The sequence below is a fragment of the Bubalus kerabau genome, chromosome 17 (genome assembly GCF_029407905.1).
Source record: "Bubalus kerabau isolate K-KA32 ecotype Philippines breed swamp buffalo chromosome 17, PCC_UOA_SB_1v2, whole genome shotgun sequence".
NCBI lineage: Eukaryota > Metazoa > Chordata > Mammalia > Artiodactyla > Bovidae > Bubalus > Bubalus kerabau.
Window position 1 is genome coordinate 48960431 of NC_073640.1, and position 19791 is coordinate 48980221.

General features: G+C 51.6%; 1 protein-coding gene across 1 annotated transcript; it reads left to right on the plus strand.

Moving 5' to 3' along the window:
* Nucleotides 1–19199, plus strand: HPN (hepsin). The gene is made up of 12 exons (XM_055551137.1): nucleotides 1–16; nucleotides 6502–6603; nucleotides 6692–6733; nucleotides 12647–12776; nucleotides 12846–12968; nucleotides 13110–13150; nucleotides 13530–13695; nucleotides 13797–13987; nucleotides 17910–18005; nucleotides 18206–18348; nucleotides 18531–18695; nucleotides 18892–19199. The coding sequence occupies exons 1-12, from the start codon at nucleotides 1–3 to the stop codon at nucleotides 18928–18930; spliced, it is 1254 nt and encodes a 417-aa protein (XP_055407112.1). The 3' UTR covers nucleotides 18931–19199.
* Nucleotides 19200–19791: the final 592 nt, after the last annotated feature.

The window sequence follows — 19791 nt, forward strand, 5'->3', positions numbered from 1 at the left end:
ATGGCGGAGAAGGAGGGTGAGTCCCCCTGTCCCGGAGACCTGAGCTCTGCCTGGCGCCCCTCCCCTCCCTCTGTGCTGTCTTCCCAACCCTCCGCTCCCTTGGAGCCCCCTCTCTCTGGACCCCCCTCGTGGGCCCACCCCCACCCCCTTCCGAAGCCTCCTCCACCTAATTAACTATTAACCAAATTCTCTGTGGAGCTGGAACACCACCTGCCTCCCGGCCACCCCATATGACCTTCCTGGCTCCCTGCCTCAGTTTCCCCTCACCCCCCAGTGACTTCCCAGCTACATCTGGACCTGTCCTTTACTTGGGGTCAAGGCGGGGAAACTAGCTATCACTGTTCAGGACATAGACTCTGGAATAGAATGCACAGGCCTGCCTTTAAAATATATATATAATTTTATTTATTCATTTATTCATTTTTGACTGTGCTGGGTCTTCATTGCTGCATGCAGGCTTTTCTCTAGTTGCGGTGCGAGGGCTTCTCGTTGCAACGGCTTCTCTTGTTGCAGAGCACGGGCTCTAGGGTGCTCAGGCTTCAGTAGTTGGGACACATGGGCTCATTAGTTGCGCTTCCCGGGCTCTAGGGTACAGACTCCATAGTTCTGGTACACGGGCTTGGTTGCTCTACGGTATGTGGGATCCTCACATGGAACCCAAGTCTCCTGAGTTGACAGGCAGACTCTTAACCACTGAGCCAACAGGGAAGCCCCACCGGGCTGCCTTCAAACCTTCCTCTGCCACTGATTATTACTGTGCAATCTGGCGAAGTGTCGTCGTTCCTCTGGGCTTCATTTCCCCCTGTGTCAAGCGTGGGTTCTAATGCCACCTCCCTACCTACATGAGGTTGTTGGGAGCATAGGACACGCACAAGGCAACAGCTTGGGGGCTTCATGCATAAAACACACGGGGTGCCCCAGATGGGGGGTGCCCCAGAGCTGTCATGGCAGAGGTCAGCCAACTTGGAGACCCGGGGCCCAAGACCTCCACCGATCCCAGATGTTCCTCCCACCTCCTCACTCTGTGGGCAGAGCAGAGGGAGGACTTTGGACCCGGTCTGGATGGATGAAGAGAGGAGAAACAACAGCGAAACCACCCTAGGGATGGTGGGGAGAAACCACACCTCCGGTTTGACAGACACTCAAGGGCTTATGGAAGCCCCTGGCAGGGGCTCCAGACACCCTGACTCCCTCTTAACCTCCTCCACACTTGAGAGCCAACTGGAGGAGACCAGTTAGGGGTGGCTCTTTCTTCCTGCCCTCCCCAGCTGGGGCTGACTCTCTCTCTTCTTCCTGGAACCAGGCTAGTTGGTCTTGGTCCCAGGCAGTATCACTCTCTAGCTGTGAGGCCCTGGACAAGTGGCTCACCCTCTCTGGGCCTCATTTCTTCCTCTGTAAAAAAAAAAAAAAGCAGTACTAATGTCCACCCTATAGGATGGTGTGAGGATTTAAATGCCGTGATAGGCAGGGAGCACTGAGTGTGTTGGCTGAAATGATGGGTATGGATCGCTGGCCTCCTTGCATCTCAGCACAGCTAGAAAATCAGAGCCCAAACCATCCAGCTGTGAAGTGCTAGTTGTGTCCGACTCTTTGCGATCCCAGGGACTGTAGCCCACCAGGCTCCTCTGTCCATGGAATTTTCCAGGAAAGAATACTGGAGTGGATAGCCATTCCCTTCTTCAGAGGATCTTCCCAATGCAGGGATTGAACCTGGGTTTCCTGCATTGCAGGTAGATTCTTTACCTTCGGAGCCACTAGGCTCCCAGTGGCCTGGGAGACAGCACTGCACCCTTGTTGAGGGGGTGGGTGGCAGAGCCTTGCACCTTTGGAAACCTTCCTTCCTGGAGCCCACTGAAGGGACTCACCAGGCCTGGGGCCTATGGGTGAATGAACCAGAGAAGCACAGCAGGGTGTGTCCAGAAGGACGGCCAGGGACTGGTCTGAGGACAGACAGCCAAGGCACAGTGAGCTTCAGTACATCTTCAGGCAGCTCAGTCCTAGTCTTGGGAGGGGAGTCCTACCGTCATGGCAAACCTGGGCTTACTTGCTGGGTTGCTTGATGTGGGTGGCTGAACCGCTCTGGGCTTCCTTTCCTCATCTGTACAACGGGGGTGGTGATAATGATACGTTCCTCATTGATGGTTTGCAAGGATTTCAGGAAACTGCAAGATGGGGTTGGGCTCCCTAGGTGGCGCTAGTGGTAACGCCTGCCAATGCAGGAGACATAGAGACGCGGATTAGATCCCTGGGTGGGGAAGATCCCCTGGAGGAGGGCATGGCAACCCTCTCCAGTATTCTTGCCTGGAGAATCCCATACGCAGAGGAGCCTGGCAGACTGAAGTCCATAGGGTCACAAAGAGTCGGCCACAACTGAAGCAACTTGTCACTGACACACATCCTCGCAGGATTGGGTTAGGACAGGCCTAGGGTTGGTGTGTCTTCTGAGAGCTGCAGTTATGCTAACATTTGTGTTACCATTCTGCTGGTGAAGTGCGCCCAAGGTGAGGTTCTTGGTGCTCCCTGGGGACTCCGAATCAGAGGCAGTGATATCTGAGTTGACGCTCAGAATGAGGCAGGAGTAAGTAGGTGTGCCAGGCAGAGAGACGAGCAAGGCTAACCGCTGGGGGTGACAATCTGCCAGGTGTATGGTGGCATGTAGCTAATTCGGGATTTCTGGAGGTAAAGTTGGAAATGGAGCTGGGCGGGTGATGAGACACGCAGGCTGGACCAAGTTTTGTTAGGACTCTGGTAAGAAGCTGGCCCATGCCCGGGCAAGGCCGGCTCTCTCCACAAGATGGAGCTGGTGGTTATTCTTCGTTTCTTTCTTTCTTTCTTTTTTTTTTTTTTTAACCTTGTATAAGTCCTGTCATTTTGGTTGCCTTTTGGAAGCTCTATCAATTGTCTGGTAAGGACCCTTATGGCTGTCTGGGGATTGGGGAAAACATGTGCAACCTCCAAATCTCTGATAGCTGTGCTTACATCCTAGAGGGCCTGGCACCTTGGGCTGAGGGCCTTAGACTCTGTCCTGAGAGGCACTGGGGAGCCATGGAGGGTTCTAGGGACAGGTTGGATTTGCTGTTTGGGAAGACCCCCCAGGTTTCCATGTGGAGGCTGGACCAGAAGGAGAGACTGAGCCCAGGGGTTGGAGGGGGTTGGGGCAGGGAAGGAGAGAGTGGGCAGGAGACCCTCAGGAGGCCTGAGCCGTGGGGAGAGGGAGGTGTTCTGCACACAGGGACAGACCTGTGGGTGAGGACCTCTGAGATGGGACCTGGGGACTTAGGGAGACGTGGAGGCCAGTATGGAACCTGGGAGGTGTGACGGAGTGTGGTAATTCCAGGGGGAGGCATCTAAGAGGCTGCAGGACCCCCAACCTAGGACTAAGCACAGTCCAGAGCTGGGGAGAGAAGAGCAACACAGTCTGTGGGGGTGGAGCGGGGAGGCATGAGGGGAAGGAGGCCCGGGCCACCCTGTGAACCCCAGATTTCAGAAAGCATGTGGAGGGTCAGGAGATTGAGAAGTAGTAAGCAAATCGGACAAGGGTGGTGTCCCCGAAATCAGATGGGGAGAGAATTTTGTTCAGGAAGTTGGAGTTGGATACACGAGGACAGACACAGAGCTGTTTGAGTGGAGTTTCAGAGATAAGGAACCAAGGACATCAGTTGGGAGGGTTTTGCAGCCAAATGGTGGAGGCAACGGAACTGCCTTGTGAGGAGACAAGGACAACCTAGCGTCCCTGAAGGAACAGGGAGCGGAGCCTCAGGAGGATGCTCAGAGGTCCTGACTTACCAGGCTCTATTGCCCCGAGGAATCACACCAGGATGCTGCCTCTCGTGCAGTGAGGACACTTCCTGCCTTGGCAAAGATATGCAGTCAGGATGTCTCTCTGAAGAACCTGGGTGAGGACGCTTTCTGTCCCACCAGAGGCACTGTTTGGGGGTTGTCTGAAGTCTCCTGAATCACAGGGCATGGAGCAAGTTTCTCCTCTCACCTTAAGTGACACAAGGTGGCCATGCTTCCTGCCCCGGCAGTCATGCCAGGGCCTCTAGCCTGGGCTCTGAGTGGCCCAAAGCTCCGCAGGCATGTCTGAAAACAAAGGACCCAGGACCAGCCTGATGGCTTTGGGAGCCAAGACTTCCCGCTGAAACCAGGAATATGGTTGGGGACCACGGTGGGGACGGGGTCCTCCCTGGTGGCTTAGTGGTTAAGAATCCGCCTGCAGTGCAGGAGACCTGGGTTCAATCCCCGGGTTGGAAAGATGCCCTGTAGAAAGGAATGACAATCCATTCCAGTATTCTTGTCTGGAGAATCCCATGGACAGCGGAGCCTGGAGGGCTACAGTTCAGAGGGTCACACAGAGTCGAACACAACTGCAGTGACAAAGCAGCGGCAGCAGCAAGGTGGGGACGGGGCCTGAGAGGCCCCCTCAGGGAGACATGGAGGGGTCAGCCAGCCGGAGCAGGGCTGGGCTGGTCCGCCGGGGCCTCTTTGGAGGGAGGCGCACCTGGACAAGAATGGCTGGGTTCTCAAATTCTTAAGACACTCAGACAATAGCCATTACAGGAAGGTCCTGGACCACTCCCCGCTCCTTTCTGGGTGCTGGTCTGGCCCTGTGCCCATTAGCCATACTGCCGTGACCCAGATGGCAGAACTGGAAGGTCCTGCAGATGCCAGGGGCAGTCGGGCACACGCCAGGCCCAGCAAAGGCTTTCAGCTGCCTTTTCTCTTTGGTTCCCCCCATCCCTAGCCAAAGATGGCTTTTCAGCCCCAGGGTCCCTGTTGCACTGGGAATAAAATTCCTCTTCTCCTCAGGCTGCCAGGCCTCTCCATCTGGCCCCAGCCTTGGCCCCAGTGCCTTCCCCAAGCTCATGCCATTCTGGCCACATCAGTGGCCTCTCTTGCCCTCTCACCCACCATGCTTGTTCTGGCCTCAAGGCCCTGACCTGTGCTCTTCTCTGCCCACTGTGCCCTTCCATGAGAGCTCTTTGCTTGGCTGGCCTCAGCCCTCAGGTCTCAGCTCAAAAGCCCCTTCTTGGGGAGGCTCTTCTTGACTACTCCACAAAAGAACCTGCTGCCTCTTCTGCTGTCATTTTCTTTATAGACTTGGCCATGTTCTGAACATGATCGAGTTCATTTACTTGTTTGTTTGTTTTGGTTCCCCTCACTTTACACACATGAGAATGTGAGCTCTGTGAGAGCATCTCTGCTGTCTTGTTTAGGGATGTGTCCCCAGAGCCTAGAATGGTGCCAGGTACACAGTGGATGCTCCATAGGACCACAAGTGAATAAACCCCCATTTTACTGATAAGAAAACTGAGGCCCAGAGAGGTGAAGGGAGTTGTCCAAGACCACACAGCTATAATGATTTAAAAACATTTATTGACCAATAAAAATGAAAAAGAAAAAAAGCATTTATTGAGAACCTGTTCTGCGCCAGCCACTATAGCACAGAGAGGGTGGCAAGGCTTAGTGGTTATACGCCTGGATCCCAGTGCCAAATCAGTACCACCTCTTCCTGGCTGAGTCACCTTGGGCAGGTGGCTCCACTTCTGTGAGCCTCCGTTTCCCCTGTCTGAAAAATAGGAATCATAACTGAGACAAGGACTGAATAATTTAATACATTCAGAGCAGTGCTTGGCACATAAGGCTATGATAAGAGTACAGCTCTTAATTATTTGAAAGAAACTTCAAGTATTATTTTTAGAGGTGAGTGCTAGGTGGATGCCCATTAAATAGATGAAGAAGTTGAGGCTTAAAAAGGTGATAGCACCTGCCCAAGGTCCCATATATAGCAGTGGGTAAGGCCAATGTATGTATTTTTTAATTTGGCTGGGCCACGCAGTTTGCGGGATCTTAGTTCCGCGACCAAGGATCAACCCTGCGCCCTCAGCGGTGAAAGCATGGAGTCCTAACCACAGGACCACCAGGGAATTCCCAAGGCCAATATTTTTAAGTGAGGCTGACAAAATTCCAAATGTAGGTTCTCAACCTCTGGGGTCAATTTGACGTTGGAGCTGGGTCCTTCGGGAAAGGTCTGGTTTTGGGGGGTTCCCAGGGACAGAGGATCTGGAACAGCAGAGAGAAATGAGGCAGTGAGGAAATGACAAACAGCAGGGAAGAGAGCTGCCAAGAGGACAAAAGTCAGGGGTCACAGCCTCCAAGAGGCTCCAAGAACCTCTGGGAAAGTTAGCAGAAGTGAGAGGTCCAAGCAGGAGATACAGAGCGCAGTGTCATTGGGAAGGAGAAGTCCCTTCAGTGCCAGGAGTGTGGGCAGGGAGGGCGACAACTGTCCCAGCCACACCCCTTCCCAGCTGGAAGCCCTGGGGGCTGGGCACCCTCCCTGCAGGGGAGGGACAGGCCTGCCAACTGCTTGCCCCAAGAAACTGGACCCAGGGCAGGGCAGGCTCGGGCGTGCTAAGTTAACCGTGGGGGGCAGGGCAGAGCTGGCCCCTTGCCACAGTGAGGACAGACCTGGCAGTGGCCCCAGCATGGTGTCTATTGCAGGTGGCCGGACTGTGCCATGCTGCTCCGGACCCAAGGTGGCCGCTCTCACTGTGGGGACCGTCCTGCTCCTGACAGGCATCGGGGCAGCATCCTGGGCCATTGGTGAGAGTGGACAGACCCCTGCATTTCTACCCTCCCCTGCCCCTGGCAGCCCCCAGCCTGCCTGCCCTCACTTCTGCCTTCTCTGCAGTGACTGTTCTACTCAGGAGTGATCAGGAGCCGCTGTATCCAGGTGAGTAGAGCGGGCTGAGACCCTCTGGGGAGCCCTGGAGGAAACTCGCACCTGGGGGGAACTCAGTGAAAGGATTTTTTAAATGAATGCCCGAATGCCTGCAGGAATGCTGGTGGTGCTTATGTACATGTGTGGCTGATCTAATGCCGTGTTCTTCAGACTCTAAACATGTTATCCATTAAGTGCATCATGAAATCAGTGAGTTGAAAACCACATATAAAAAAGTATGAAACAGATTTGATTAAAAAAATCAGAGTGCATCTGTTTCCGTAAGAAAAAGTTCTGTTAATCTTTCTTTGGGGTTTTATGAAGGTGGGACTGTTATTCCCTCCATTTTACAGATGGGGAAACTGAGGCTTGGAGCAATGCTGTAGTTCACCCTAGGAAACGGAAGTTCTGGGCTACATCATAATGTAAACATGAGTTTCTTATTGTGAAACATGGTCAATACATGTTTGAGAGGTAGAGGTGCTGTATGAATTCAGCCAACCTTTTTCTGTCGCTTCTTGGTGGTAGCTACTGTTGTTATTCCCATTTTACAGATGTAGAAAGTGAGGACTAGAGAGGACACACTGTGCGCACATGATGGCTCCAGGAATAGCACTTAGGCTTGACTGGAAGAGATGTGGAGGCAGGAATGGTCACGCAAATAAATACCAGGGTGGCCAAAAAGTTCATTTTAGTTTTTCCATAGGTGGAAAAACGAATAGATATAGAAACTAATTGTGGAATGAATGAATAAATGAATGGATCTTTCTAAATGCCAACCCCAGGCTGCCATTCAATGGCCCAGGGCAGCAGGAAGAAAGGGGAAGTTGGATGATGGGACACATTTTTCACGTGTCCCACATTTTTCATTTTCCCACGAGGCCCATCTAGTTCCATAAAGGACTCAGCTCACATTAAGAGCAGAAATGAACATCTAGACAGGAAGGCCATCAAGGTCAACCACCACAGTTGACACTTGCAGAGCATTTACCTGTGCCAGGCACAGGCCTCAGGGCTTTGCAAATATTAATTCATTAAATCCTTCCCACGGCCTATTTTAATATGGGGAAATGAGGTGTGGAGAGACCAAGTGACTTGCCCCAGGTCACAGGGATCGGAACTCAGATAGCCTGGATCCAGAGCTTGTGTAGAACTACTATACTCTATTGTTTCTCAAGAAACAGCCCAGTGAGTTGCCATGTCGATGGCTAATGTATGCCAGGCCCTGGCTGCAGCCTTTGCACAAGACCCCTGTGAAGTTGGGGCCGTTCATCATCACTCCCATTTTGCACATGGGTGAAACTGAGGCCCAGTGACTTGTACTAACTTGAACATTGAATAAATGGCAGGGCAGAGGGGTCATGCACCTACCAGATGCGGCTCTATGACTCGCTACTGCTGCTGGGCTAAAATCCCAACACTTGGCGGACTCCAAGGCTCCTCAGGTGCCGCCGCTCTCCACCCTCACCTCATGCTTGCTCTCAGCACTCTTCAGGCCCCAGCCCACAGGCTGCTCTCACTCTCAAAGGACCCTCCTAGCACCACAGTCTTTGCTCACCTCCTCTTTATGCTCACACCCACAGGCAGGTTTCTGGGTCCTGTCCCATCATGGCTGAGCTGAGGCTCCCACCTGGCCTGCCCTCTTTGATTCTCAGCATCCTTATCTAGAAATTGGTGAGAATTAGTGGAGGTGATGATCCGTGCAATGCTTGACTTTCAGCCAACTTGGTTAACATGGACTTCTGTGTCTCAGGCTTTAGGCTTTAACTTTCCTGAGCGACCTTTCTGCTCCCAGGCTCCATACCCTCCGCCCCCCACAACCACTCTGCATACCACCACCACCCCCTCTGTGACCCTCCTCACATGGCTCATGATTTACTCCTGGTGAATTTCAGAAGGGCAGGGGCATTTTGTTTACTGCCCTAGACAGTGTCTGGTGCATAGAAGGTGCTTAGGAAACCTTTGTTTAATGAATAAGCATGAGGACAAATCTCAGAGGTGAACTAACTTGTCCTGGGCTTCAGCTGGAAAGTAATGAGGCCACAATTCAGACCTGACTCTGGCCATCGCCAGCACTGTGCCCTCCCATTACACTTGGGTTTTTCAAAAACGTTGGGAAATTACAAAATGAACAAACAGAAACAACCCAGAAATGATATCCTCACCTCACTTTTCTGGGATTTTTCACACCTCTAAATATATCAGACAATTTGGTAAGCAAACCAGGTGACCCAGAACGTACTTTCTGCATGGCTTAAAATAACACAAACAAGAATAAAGAGTTTAAAAGTGAGAAACAGTGGCACAGAATATAGCTTTAAAAATACTTGGAGGGGGCATTTGATATTCCTTCCTCCCTCCCTCCTCCTCCTCCTTCCGCTCCTCCCTCCAAATACATCCATAAAATGATAATTTCTTTTTTCCTAAAACCTCACACTTTCTGGAAATCACAATCTCTGGAGCACTGAGAAGTCATTTAAAAATAAGAATTCACTCCCATCCCCAGCTGGTGTTTAGAACCCCAAGTCTTGGTCTGGGAACTCAAGGGGTGGTACCCAGTGGAGGTACCAGATATTCTGGGCCCCATCCCAGAACAAGAAGCCATGATTAAGGTCAGTTAACCAGGAAGCTCCTAGTACAGGCCTACATGAGTATATTTGGGGAAAAGGGGCTGATAAGGGTCCATATGACAGCCACAGAAGGAGCAGAGAGTATGCAGGTAGGCAGGTCTGGATTCAAATCCTGACTGCCAGTTCTTAGCTATATTCTCAGGGGCAAGTATGTCCTCTCTAAGGCTCAGTTTTCTCGTCTGTAAGATGGGCATAGAGATGGTCTCTCCCTCCCAGGATGATTGTGGGATAGAACCCCCCAGATATGACACATAGCATGGGGTCAGCCCATCCCCAGGAAATGTAGTCAGTGTTACTATTTTTAAAATTCATTTTTTAATTGGAGGATAATTTCTTTACAATTTAATATTGGTTTCTGCTGTATAAGAACATGAATCAGCTATATATCCCCTCCCTCTTGAACCTCTCTCCCACTCCCTACCCCATCCCACACCTCTAGATCGTCACAGAGCACCAGGTTGAGCTCCTTGTTACACAGTCACTTCCCACTAGCTATTGGTTTTATGTATAGTAATGTATATGTTTCAGTGCTACTCTCTCAGTTTGTCCCACCCACTCCTTCACCAGTGCTATTACTGTGCCTTTTTTGTTTAACCCTTAGGAGGAAAGTTGCTTGACTGGCTGTTCAGTTGCTCAGTCGTGTCTGACTCTTTGTGATCCCATGGACTGCAGCACACCAGGCTTCCCTGTCCTTCACCAACTCTTGACGTTTGCTCAAACTCATGTCCATTGAGTCAGTGATGCCATCCAACCAACTCATCCTCTGTTGTCTTCTTCTCCTCTGGCCCTCAATCTTTCCTAGCATCAGGGTCTTTTCCAATGAGTCAGCTTTTCGCATCAGGCAGCCAAAGTATTGGAGCTTTAGCATCAGTCCTTCCAATGAACATTCAGGGTTGATTTTTCAGGGTTGATTTCCTTTAGGATTGATTGGTTTGATCTCCTTAACGTTCAAGGGACACTCAAGAGTCTTCTCCAGCCCCACAGTTTGAAAGCATCAGTTCTTTGGTACTCAGCTTTCTTTATGGTCCAACTCTCACATCCATACATGACTACTGGAAAAACCATAGCTTTGACTATACGGACCTCTGTCGGCAAAGTGATGTCTCTGCTTTTTAATATGCTGTCTAGGTTAGTTATAGCTTTTCTTCCAAGGAGCGAGTGTATTTTAGTTTCATGACTGCTGTCACAGGCAACATTAAAAGCTTGGGGTTTGGAGTCACTCAGGCCTGAATACAAATCTTCTCTTTGCCTTTCTCTGTCCTCAGCAGTTCAGGGTTCTCCCCGGAAATTCTGCCTCCCCTTGTCCAGATCTGTGGGGCTGTGGGAAGACTGCTCAGCTTGGGTGTGGCCTCATCAAATTCTTCCTCCAAGGATGCAAAGTTGAGTTTGGACCAGATTCACTGTCCCAGAATGTGCTCTCAGAACACCAGCCATTCAGGAGGCTCCAGAGAAAAGGGATTCACAGCTGATCTTTCCCCAAACCTACTCCTTCCCACCTTGTCCATCTTAGTCAATGGCAGCTCATCCTTCTAGTGGCTCAGATCGCCCACCTTGGAATTGCCCTTGGCCCCTCTTTTCCTTCCACCCACATCCAATCGTAGCCGACCCTGTGGGCTCCACCCACAAATTCTATGCAGAATCCTCCACTGCCCCCACCCTGGCCCCGCCTCCATCCTCTCCCTCCTGGACCATTACACAGCCTCCTCCTTGGTCTCTCTGGTCCCATCCTGCCCCCTACAGTCTGCTCCCTACACACAGCCAGAGGGCGCCTGTGAACCCCTGAGTCAGATCAAGGCCCTCCTGGCTCAACCCTCACTCCTGGTAAAAGTCAAAGTCAGTCTAGTCTTGTCTCCTGCTCCCCCTCCTCTCGCTCACTCTGCCCAGACCCCTTGTTGTTCCTACAACAACCCCGCCCCCACCTTGGGATCTTTGCATTTGCAATTCTCTTGGCCTAGTTCTCTGTTCCCTCACCTGTCTTCTCACCTCCTTCAGATCTCTGCTTGCATACCACCTTCTCAGTGCAGCCTTCCCTGCCCACCTATAGGAAAGTACAATCTCCTGTCTCTCCCCATGTCAGCATTCCCCTGCCTCTCTGTCATGCTCGACTTGTCTCCCAGGCCCCTTCTTTTGTGACACAGCATCTATTTTACTTCTCTCTCCTATTTGTTATCCATCTCACCCATTGGCCTTTGAGCTCTCCACAGCTGGGGGTTTTGTCTGATTTGCTCATCGCTCGAAATAGAGCCTGGCACGGATGGAGTGTTTCCTAAAGCACACCTAAGGGCTGTGACCTGGCTTAGGTGTGGCAAGGGTCCTCTGGCCATGTGTGAGGAGCAGGCTGGAAGGGGCTGAGGGGAGCATCACTTTTCAGTGCATTAAGCAGGCAGGAAGAATCCCCCATAAGCACTGTGCAGCCTTGCTGTGTATCTGCCTCTTGTCACAGTTGGTGAAGCTGTGTTTGATTGGGTGATTTTTTTTTTTTTTTTGCTGTCTGTCTCCCCTATGGATGGACTTTGTGCTTGGTGAGGGTACAGCCCAGAGATGTCTTGGTCATTTTTATGTCCCCCAGCATCACTCCACATAGGAACAGGCATGGAGTATGTGTCTAGTTAACACTTGTCGAATGAATGAATGAATGAATACTGCATCCTCTGCTTGAATAATTATCCTGCAACTTAGTACGTATTCAAGGCTCTGGCAAGTCCTGCAGAAAAAAGATAACTCTTCTTTTTTAAGATTATAGGAAATCTATTTAGATATTTTGGCAATGTGATGTATTGGTCAACGATCTTCAGGCCGTAAAAGAGAAAAAGAAAAACCAAGAAACTGGCTAAATAAAAAGGGAAATTATTAACTCACTTAAGTAACGATTCTGGAGGTTCTTTAAGCCTGATTCCATTAAGGAACTATAAAAATGTTATCAGAATCTCCTGGCTTTTCTTTACATTGGTTTATCACTGCTGCCCCCCATCCCCCCTCCTGCAGGCAAAGATGGACCTTGACAAATCTAGCTTCCAGCTTTTGGGCAACCAGTTTAGGAATCCCGGTTGCAAGAGGAACGCCCCTCCCCCACCTTGCCCGGTTTCCCCATGGCGATGCAGTCAGAGTCTTAGGACCCCCAATCTTTGGTCCCACTTGAGTCCTGAGCCCTTCCAGAGGCAGTCACAAATGTGCGGAGCCCGGGGTGCTCCTATCGGGCCTGCCAGGACTCAGGACTAGACTGGCACGGGCAGAGAAGCGGCCGGGAGGGCTCGGGCGGGAAGGCGACCCAGGCGCTCCTCTTGCTGCCCTGCAGTGCAGGTCGGCCCGGCGGATGCTCGGCTCACGGTGTTCGACCAGACAGAGGGCACGTGGCGCCTGCTTTGCTCCTCGCGCTCCAACGCCAGGGTGGCGGGGCTCAGCTGCGAGGAGATGGGCTTCCTCAGGTACCCGGGGTGCCCCTGGTGGGGGGCTGGGAGGGCGGGGGGCGCAGGTCTGACCGCTGCCCTGCCCAGGGCGTTGGACTTCTCGGAGCTGGACGTGCGGACGGCGGGCGCCAATGGCACGTCGGGCTTCTTCTGCGTGGACGAGGGGAGGCTGCCGCATGCCCGGAGGTTGCTCGAGGTCCTCTCCGTGTGGTGAGGAGGGCGGCGGGCAGGTGGGGCGCATGCCGCGGGCCCCACCACCCCTGGGTACCCACGCTCCCCTGGGTGCCTTCCCTCCGTCTTAATTGGCCTCTTTTTTTTGTCTCTGTGTCTTCGTCCTTGTCCCTCCCACAGCGACTGTCCCAGAGGCCGTTTCCTGGCTACCAGCTGCCAAGGTGAGACCCCAAAACTCAGAGCCCTCTTCTGAGACTCCCTGCCCTTACCGTGGTAGGGCCATGGCCCATCAGATACCCCCAGATAGGCCTTATCCTCTTAGATCCTCCAAGGATGGAGCTGTGTTCTCTCAGACTCCCTCAGGGTGGGGGTTCCACGTCCCCTCAGACCCCCAAAATAGGGCCATGTCCCCCTCGGTCCCCACAGATGGGGCTGTGTCTCCTCAGACAGACCCCTTCCCCCTCCATCAGAGCGATATTCCTCAGACCCCTCAGTTAAGATCGTGACCGCTCATTCTCTCCAGAGTAGGGCATGACCTCTCAGACCCCCAGGGCAGGGAGTCCAGGCCTCCCGCTGCCCTGACTGCCCCTCTCCCCACAGACTGTGGCCACCGAAAATTGCCGGTTGATCGCATTGTGGGCGGCCAGGACACCAGCCTGGGCAGGTGGCCGTGGCAAGTCAGTCTTCGCTATGATGGAGCACATCTCTGTGGGGGGTCCGTGCTCTCCAGGGACTGGGTGCTGACAGCCGCCCACTGCTTCCCTGAGTGAGTGTCCCCCAGGGCACTGAGGGGAGAGGCTGGGGAGCGGTGAGCTGGGGGAGGCTGTGCCCAGACAGGTGGCCACCCTCCCCTCCTTTCCCCGGTAGGCGGAACCGGGTCCTATCACGATGGCGAGTGTTTGCTGGTGCTGTGGCCCAGACTTCACCCCATGGCGTGCAACTGGGGGTGCAGGCTGTCATCTACCATGGGGGCTATCTCCCCTTTCGAGACCCCAACAGCGAGGAGAATAGCAATGACATTGCCCTGGTCCACCTCTCTGGCACCCTGCCCCTCACAGGTACGTCTGGGCCTGGGGACTCCAGGGGCCAGGAGGACAGAGGAGGGGCTGGGGCATAGAATTCATGGTGATGGGGGAAATGATCTCCAGGGGCACTCATTGTGCATTCATTAGGTAGGGGCAGTTAGTGCAGCCACTTTGAAAAACCATGTGTGAGTATTACCATTTGGCCCCGCAATTCCACTCCTAGGTATGTACCCAAAAGAAAAGAAGATACATAGCTCTACAAAAACTAGTGCGTGGGTGTTCATAGCAGCATTATTTACAGTAGCCAAAAGATGGAAACCACCAGATGTCTACCATCTGACATGTAGATAAACAAAAAAGCGTGCTAGATACATACAATGGAATCATATTAGCTTAGAAAGGAATGAAGTGATCCATGGTACACAATGGATGACCCTGGACAGCATTGTGCTCAGAAAGAAGTCAGACCCAAACAGCCACATTCTATATGATTCCATTTCTACAAAATGTCCAGAACAGGTAAACCTGCAGAGATAGAAAGTACATTCGTGGTTCCCGAGGCGTGGGGGTGGCACAGAAACGTTGGGAGGTCAGAGGTAAAGGCAGTGATGAAAATGTTCTGAAATCGATCTTGGTGGTGGTGGTACCTTCCTACTGCCAGGCAGGCTAGTCCCTGAATCTAAAACCTGTCTAAAACCCATTGACTTGTGTACTTTAAGTGGGTGAATTGTGTGGTACAGGAATTATATCTCCAAAAAAGCTATTACCAAAATAAAAGAAAGAAATGAAAAAAAAAATAAGTGTATGAATGAATCAGAAAGTCAGGAGTTATTTATTCCCTTTGTAGTTCTCCAGAGCATTTCCTTGCTGTCAGTGAGAAAGACTTACCTGGGTGTCAGTGTGTCTTTCATACCTCATCTACACATGCCTTTTGAATTAAGAGCAGGCTGTGGGCTTCAGCCTCCAGTACTCTTGCCTGGAAAATCCCATGGATGGAGGAGCCTGGTAGGCTGCAGTCCATGCGGTTGTGAAGAGTTGGACATGACTGAGAAACTTCACTTTCACTTTTCATTTTCATGCATTGGAGAAGGAAATGGCGACCCACTCTAGTGTTCTTGCCTGGAGAATCCCAGGGACGGGGGAGCTTGGTGGGCTGCCGTCTATGGTGTCGCACAGAGTCGGATACAACTGATGCAACTTAGCAGCAGCAGCAGCAGCATTGGGCTTCAGCTATCAGAAGGCCACCAAGTGGTAGTAATAGTAATAATAATAATGTCGATGATAAGGAAGTTATCATAGCAATGATAATGAGCCTTCAGCAGGCATCAGTATGATGATGATAATAATAATGATAAAGAGGGCCTTCCCTGGCAGTCCAGTGGTTAGGACTGTACCTTCCAATGCAGCGGGTGTGGGTTTGATCCCTGGTTGGGACCTAAGACCCACATGCTCTCTCTGCCAAAAAACACCCAAACATAAAACAGAAGCAATTTTGTAGCAAATTCAATAAAGAGTTTAAAAATGGTCCATATTTAAAAAATTAAAAAATCTTGGGCTTCCCTGGTGGTTCATTGGTTAAAAATCTGCCTGCCAATGAAGGAGACATAGATTCAGTCCCTGATTCAGAGCAACTAAGCCCAGGTACCACAACTCCTGAAGCCTGATCGCTGTAGGCCTCTGTTCCACAACAAGAGAAGTCACTGCATTGAGAAGCCCGTGCACCAGAACCAGAGTAGCCCCACTACAGTTCGCACAAATAGTGAGAAGCCCTCACAGCAACAAAGACTCAGCACAGCCTTAAATAGATAAATAAGATTTTAAAACATCTTAAAAAATAAGAATGAAAGAATACGATAATAGTGATGATAGGATGAACTCCTACACTTGCCCGTGCCTTCTGTGGCTCGCCACCGGCCTCAGCTTGTCCCAAGCACGCACTCATTTCATTGTCACCGCAGCCTGGGGAGGGTGGGTTCTCTTATGATCCTGTGTTGTTTGTTTTTTTTTTACAAGAGGAAAATTCCCGACATAGAGAAGATACATAATTCCCCACATTCTCACAACTGGAAAATGGCAACAGTTTGAGCCCAAGTTGCATGGCTCTGGAATCTGTGCCTATAAGCCCCTGGCTGAGCTGCCAGAAAAGTCAGTACTGTTTTGTAGTTTGCATTATTGTCTTTGTTTTTTATAATTTTAAAAAATTGTTTATTTATTTGGCTGCGCTGGGTCTTAGTGGTGGCATGGGGAATCTTTAGTTGCAGCTTGCGAGATCTAGGTCCTTGACCAGGGATTGAACCCCGGGTCCCCTGTGCTGGGAGCTCAGAGTCTTAGCCACTGGTCACCAGGGAAGTCTGCCTTATTCTTATTTTTAATGGTTATTTTCTTTTGAATGGTCCATGATACTAGTTCTTCATTTAAGGGAACAATACATGTGAGCGGCCTGTATTTGGACATGGGGCTGAGGGGAGTGGTGTGGGCTTTGGGGTCAGATACTCAGCAGTTCTGTGGTCTTGGGTATGAGGCTTCACCTCTCCAAACCTCAGTTTCCCTCATCTGTTAAATGACTCCTGAAGGTTATTGAAATGCTGAAAAGGGTTAATCTGAGTCAAAGAGCTTAGAGCAATGCCTGCATTCAGTTAATACTAATAATCATTGCTGTTGTTGTTTATTACTATTCCTAGTTACGTGAGCATTTCCTGTTAGCCAGGCATGCTATTCAACACTTCACCAATTTCTCACGATACACCTCTGGGGGGGAAATGATTATTCTTTCCATTTTGCACCTGAGAGCTCTGAGCTCAGGCAGGTGAAGTCACCAGCAAGGCTTGCTAGCGAGGCTGCCAGGACCACTTGCATGGGTTGTGCACTGAACAAAGATGTCATGTCTCGGGGATGCCATTCTTACAGTGGACAGGATAGACTGGTGTGTTTATGATGATGATTTTTTTGACAGGTGGAAGTCCAATATCTCAAGATAGTGCCTTGTAAAATTTCTTACAGAAGGGACTTCCCTGGTGGTCCAGTAGCTAAATGGGAGGCACTTTCAATGCGGGGGGACACAGATTCGATCCCTATTCTGGGAACTAAGATCCCACATGCCACGGTGGCCAAAAAATTGAAAAAATAAATTAAAATTTCTCAAAGTCACTCTCTAGGTAGGGGGCAGCCACATGGGCCATGGTTAAGAACACAGGCTTAGAAATTGGGCCAACCTGGGTTCAAATTTTGGCTCTGTCATTGACTCAATCTAAGGCTTTGGACAAGTGACATGGTTTTATTTCCCCCTCTTTAAGTGGGGGTAATAATAGCCCCTACCTCTCTGAGCTGATGGGATATTAAGGGAATTCACCCAGAAAGATGCGAGTACATAGTGAGTTCTCAATAGAAGTCAGCTTCCTTTATTTTTAAAAATGTATTGAGGGATGCTATGCTATGCTAAGTCACTTCAGTCGTGTTCAACTCTTTGCAACCCCATGGACTGTAGCTGCCAGGCTCCTCTGTCTATGGGGTTTGCCAGACAAGAATACTGGAATGGGTTGCCATGCCCTGCTCCAGAGAATCTCCCCAACTTAGGGATCAAACCCATGTCTCCTGCATTACAGGTGGATTCTTTACCACTGAGCCACTGGGGAAGCCCTGTATTGAAGTATAGTGATTTACAATGTTGTGTTAATTTCCTCTATACAGTAAAGTGACTCAGTTACACACACACACACACACACACACACACACACACATATATCTTTTTCATATTCTTGTCCATTATGTTTTATCACAGGGTATTGAATACGGTTCCCAGGACTATACAGTGGGACCTTGTTGTTTATAGGAGGCAACTTCTGTTGTGGTGTTTGTGAAAGAACAGAGGGAAGGGTGGGCCGGGGCAGCTGGAGCGGGGTTTGTCCTGGGCGGAGCAGGCTGGCAGAGGCCCAGAGCGGTGTGGTCTCTTGCACAGAGTACATCCAGCCCGTGTGTCTCCCGGCTGCTGGGCAGGCCCTGGTGGATGGCAAGATCTGCACGGTGACTGGCTGGGGCAACACGCAGTACTACGGTGAGTCTTGTCCTCTGCTGGGAAGCTGCCTTAGGGAGACTCTGAGCTGGGCTGGGGAAGGGCAGTTGGGCTACGCCAGTGCCTCTTGGACCCGGGGGTGTAGGGACACTGAGCAGCCCAGGTGGGCACTGGGAAGGGAGGGGAGGGGAGGGGGTGTGCATGCTCCCCAGCTTCGGCCAGCCTTGCCTGCACACCCCCAGGCCAACAGGCTGGGGTGCTCCAGGAGGCCCGAGTCCCCATAATCAGCAATGATGTCTGCAACGGCCCTGACTTCTACGGGAACCAGATCAAGCCCAAGATGTTCTGTGCCGGCTACCCTGAGGGTGGCATTGATGCCTGCCAGGTGAGGGATGCTGAGGGGCAGCCGGGGCCCTGGCCTCCCCAGGGATGGAGACATAGGTCCTTGGACGATTGGGCTCCCTATCTCAGGGCCAGAGGGTTCTATGACCACAGGCCCTGGCCCTCCGAGGAAGGCCTCCCGGCCAGCCATCTCGGCCTTCAGCCAGGCCTTCCATCCCCAACCAGGGCGACAGTGGTGGCCCCTTCGTGTGTGAGGATAGCATCTCTCGGACGCCACGTTGGCGGCTGTGTGGCATTGTGAGCTGGGGCACCGGCTGTGCCCTGGCCCAGAAGCCAGGCGTCTACACCAAAGTCAGTGACTTCCGGGAGTGGATCTTCCAGGCCATAAAGGTGAAATTTGAGCCCAGATGGGAGCCAGAGGGCGGGAGGGTTTGGGACTCTGAGCGGGAAAGGGAGGCAGGGTTTTCTGGAAACCTATAGGGCTTAGAAGGGGTCACCCTAGGGAACAGATGGCTTTCACGGGGCTCCTGGGAAGGGGTGGGCACTTGTGGGACGTTGGGGGAAGCCCCTAGTTGTCTTTCCCCAGACTCACTCCGAAGCCAGCGGCATGGTAACCCAGCTTTGACCTGTGGCTTCTCCTCGCTGTGCACGCCTCCAGGGCCCGAGCTGATCTAAGGGGCCCCAGCCCCACGTGATGGGGTTCACCCTGGGCCAGGGATGGAACATTTTTCTTCTTGGGCCCAGCCCACAGGTCCAAGGATACTCTTCCCTCCAAAGTCCTCCACAGTGGCGGGCCCACTCAGCCCTGGGACCACCCTCCTGCCCCCCATGTAAATATTGTTCTGCCATCTGGGACCCCCCCATCTTGTGCTCCTGATGACAGGATGCTCTTTAAATAATAAAGTTGGTTTTGATTAATGTGGTCTCTGAGTTTGCAGCTGTAAGCAGCAAATGAGGACATTTTGGGCGTATCGAAGAGAGCGATTAGGGCCTGGCATAGATCAAGGCAGGGAGGATAATCCTCCAGTTCCCACTGGCTTAACAGAAAAGATCTTAATTGGTTCACTTAACTGAAAATGCACTGGAGGCTCTGGCTTCTCTTCCCGATCCAGCTGCTCAAACATTTTTCAGGACTGTGCCTTACTTCCTCTCTCACATCTGCTTTTCTCTGTGTCAGCTTCATTTTCAAGCAGTCTCTTCTACAACTAGAGATAGAAATGCGCCCCCCCCCAACCCACAGAAACTCTAAGCTTATATGCTGTGGACCACTTAGCAGCCTCAGTAGAGAAAGAATGCTTCTTTCCCATCAGCTGTAGCAAAGAAGCCCCAGGCCTGGCTCTCCCTGGACAGATTTGGGCCATATGCGCATCCCTAATCAGATCACTGTGCACCTGTGCATGGGGTGGGGAGGAGGTTTGACCCTCAAGAACTACATGACCTGAGAATGAGGGCTTCTCCAGAGGAGAATGAGGGCTTCTCCAGAGGA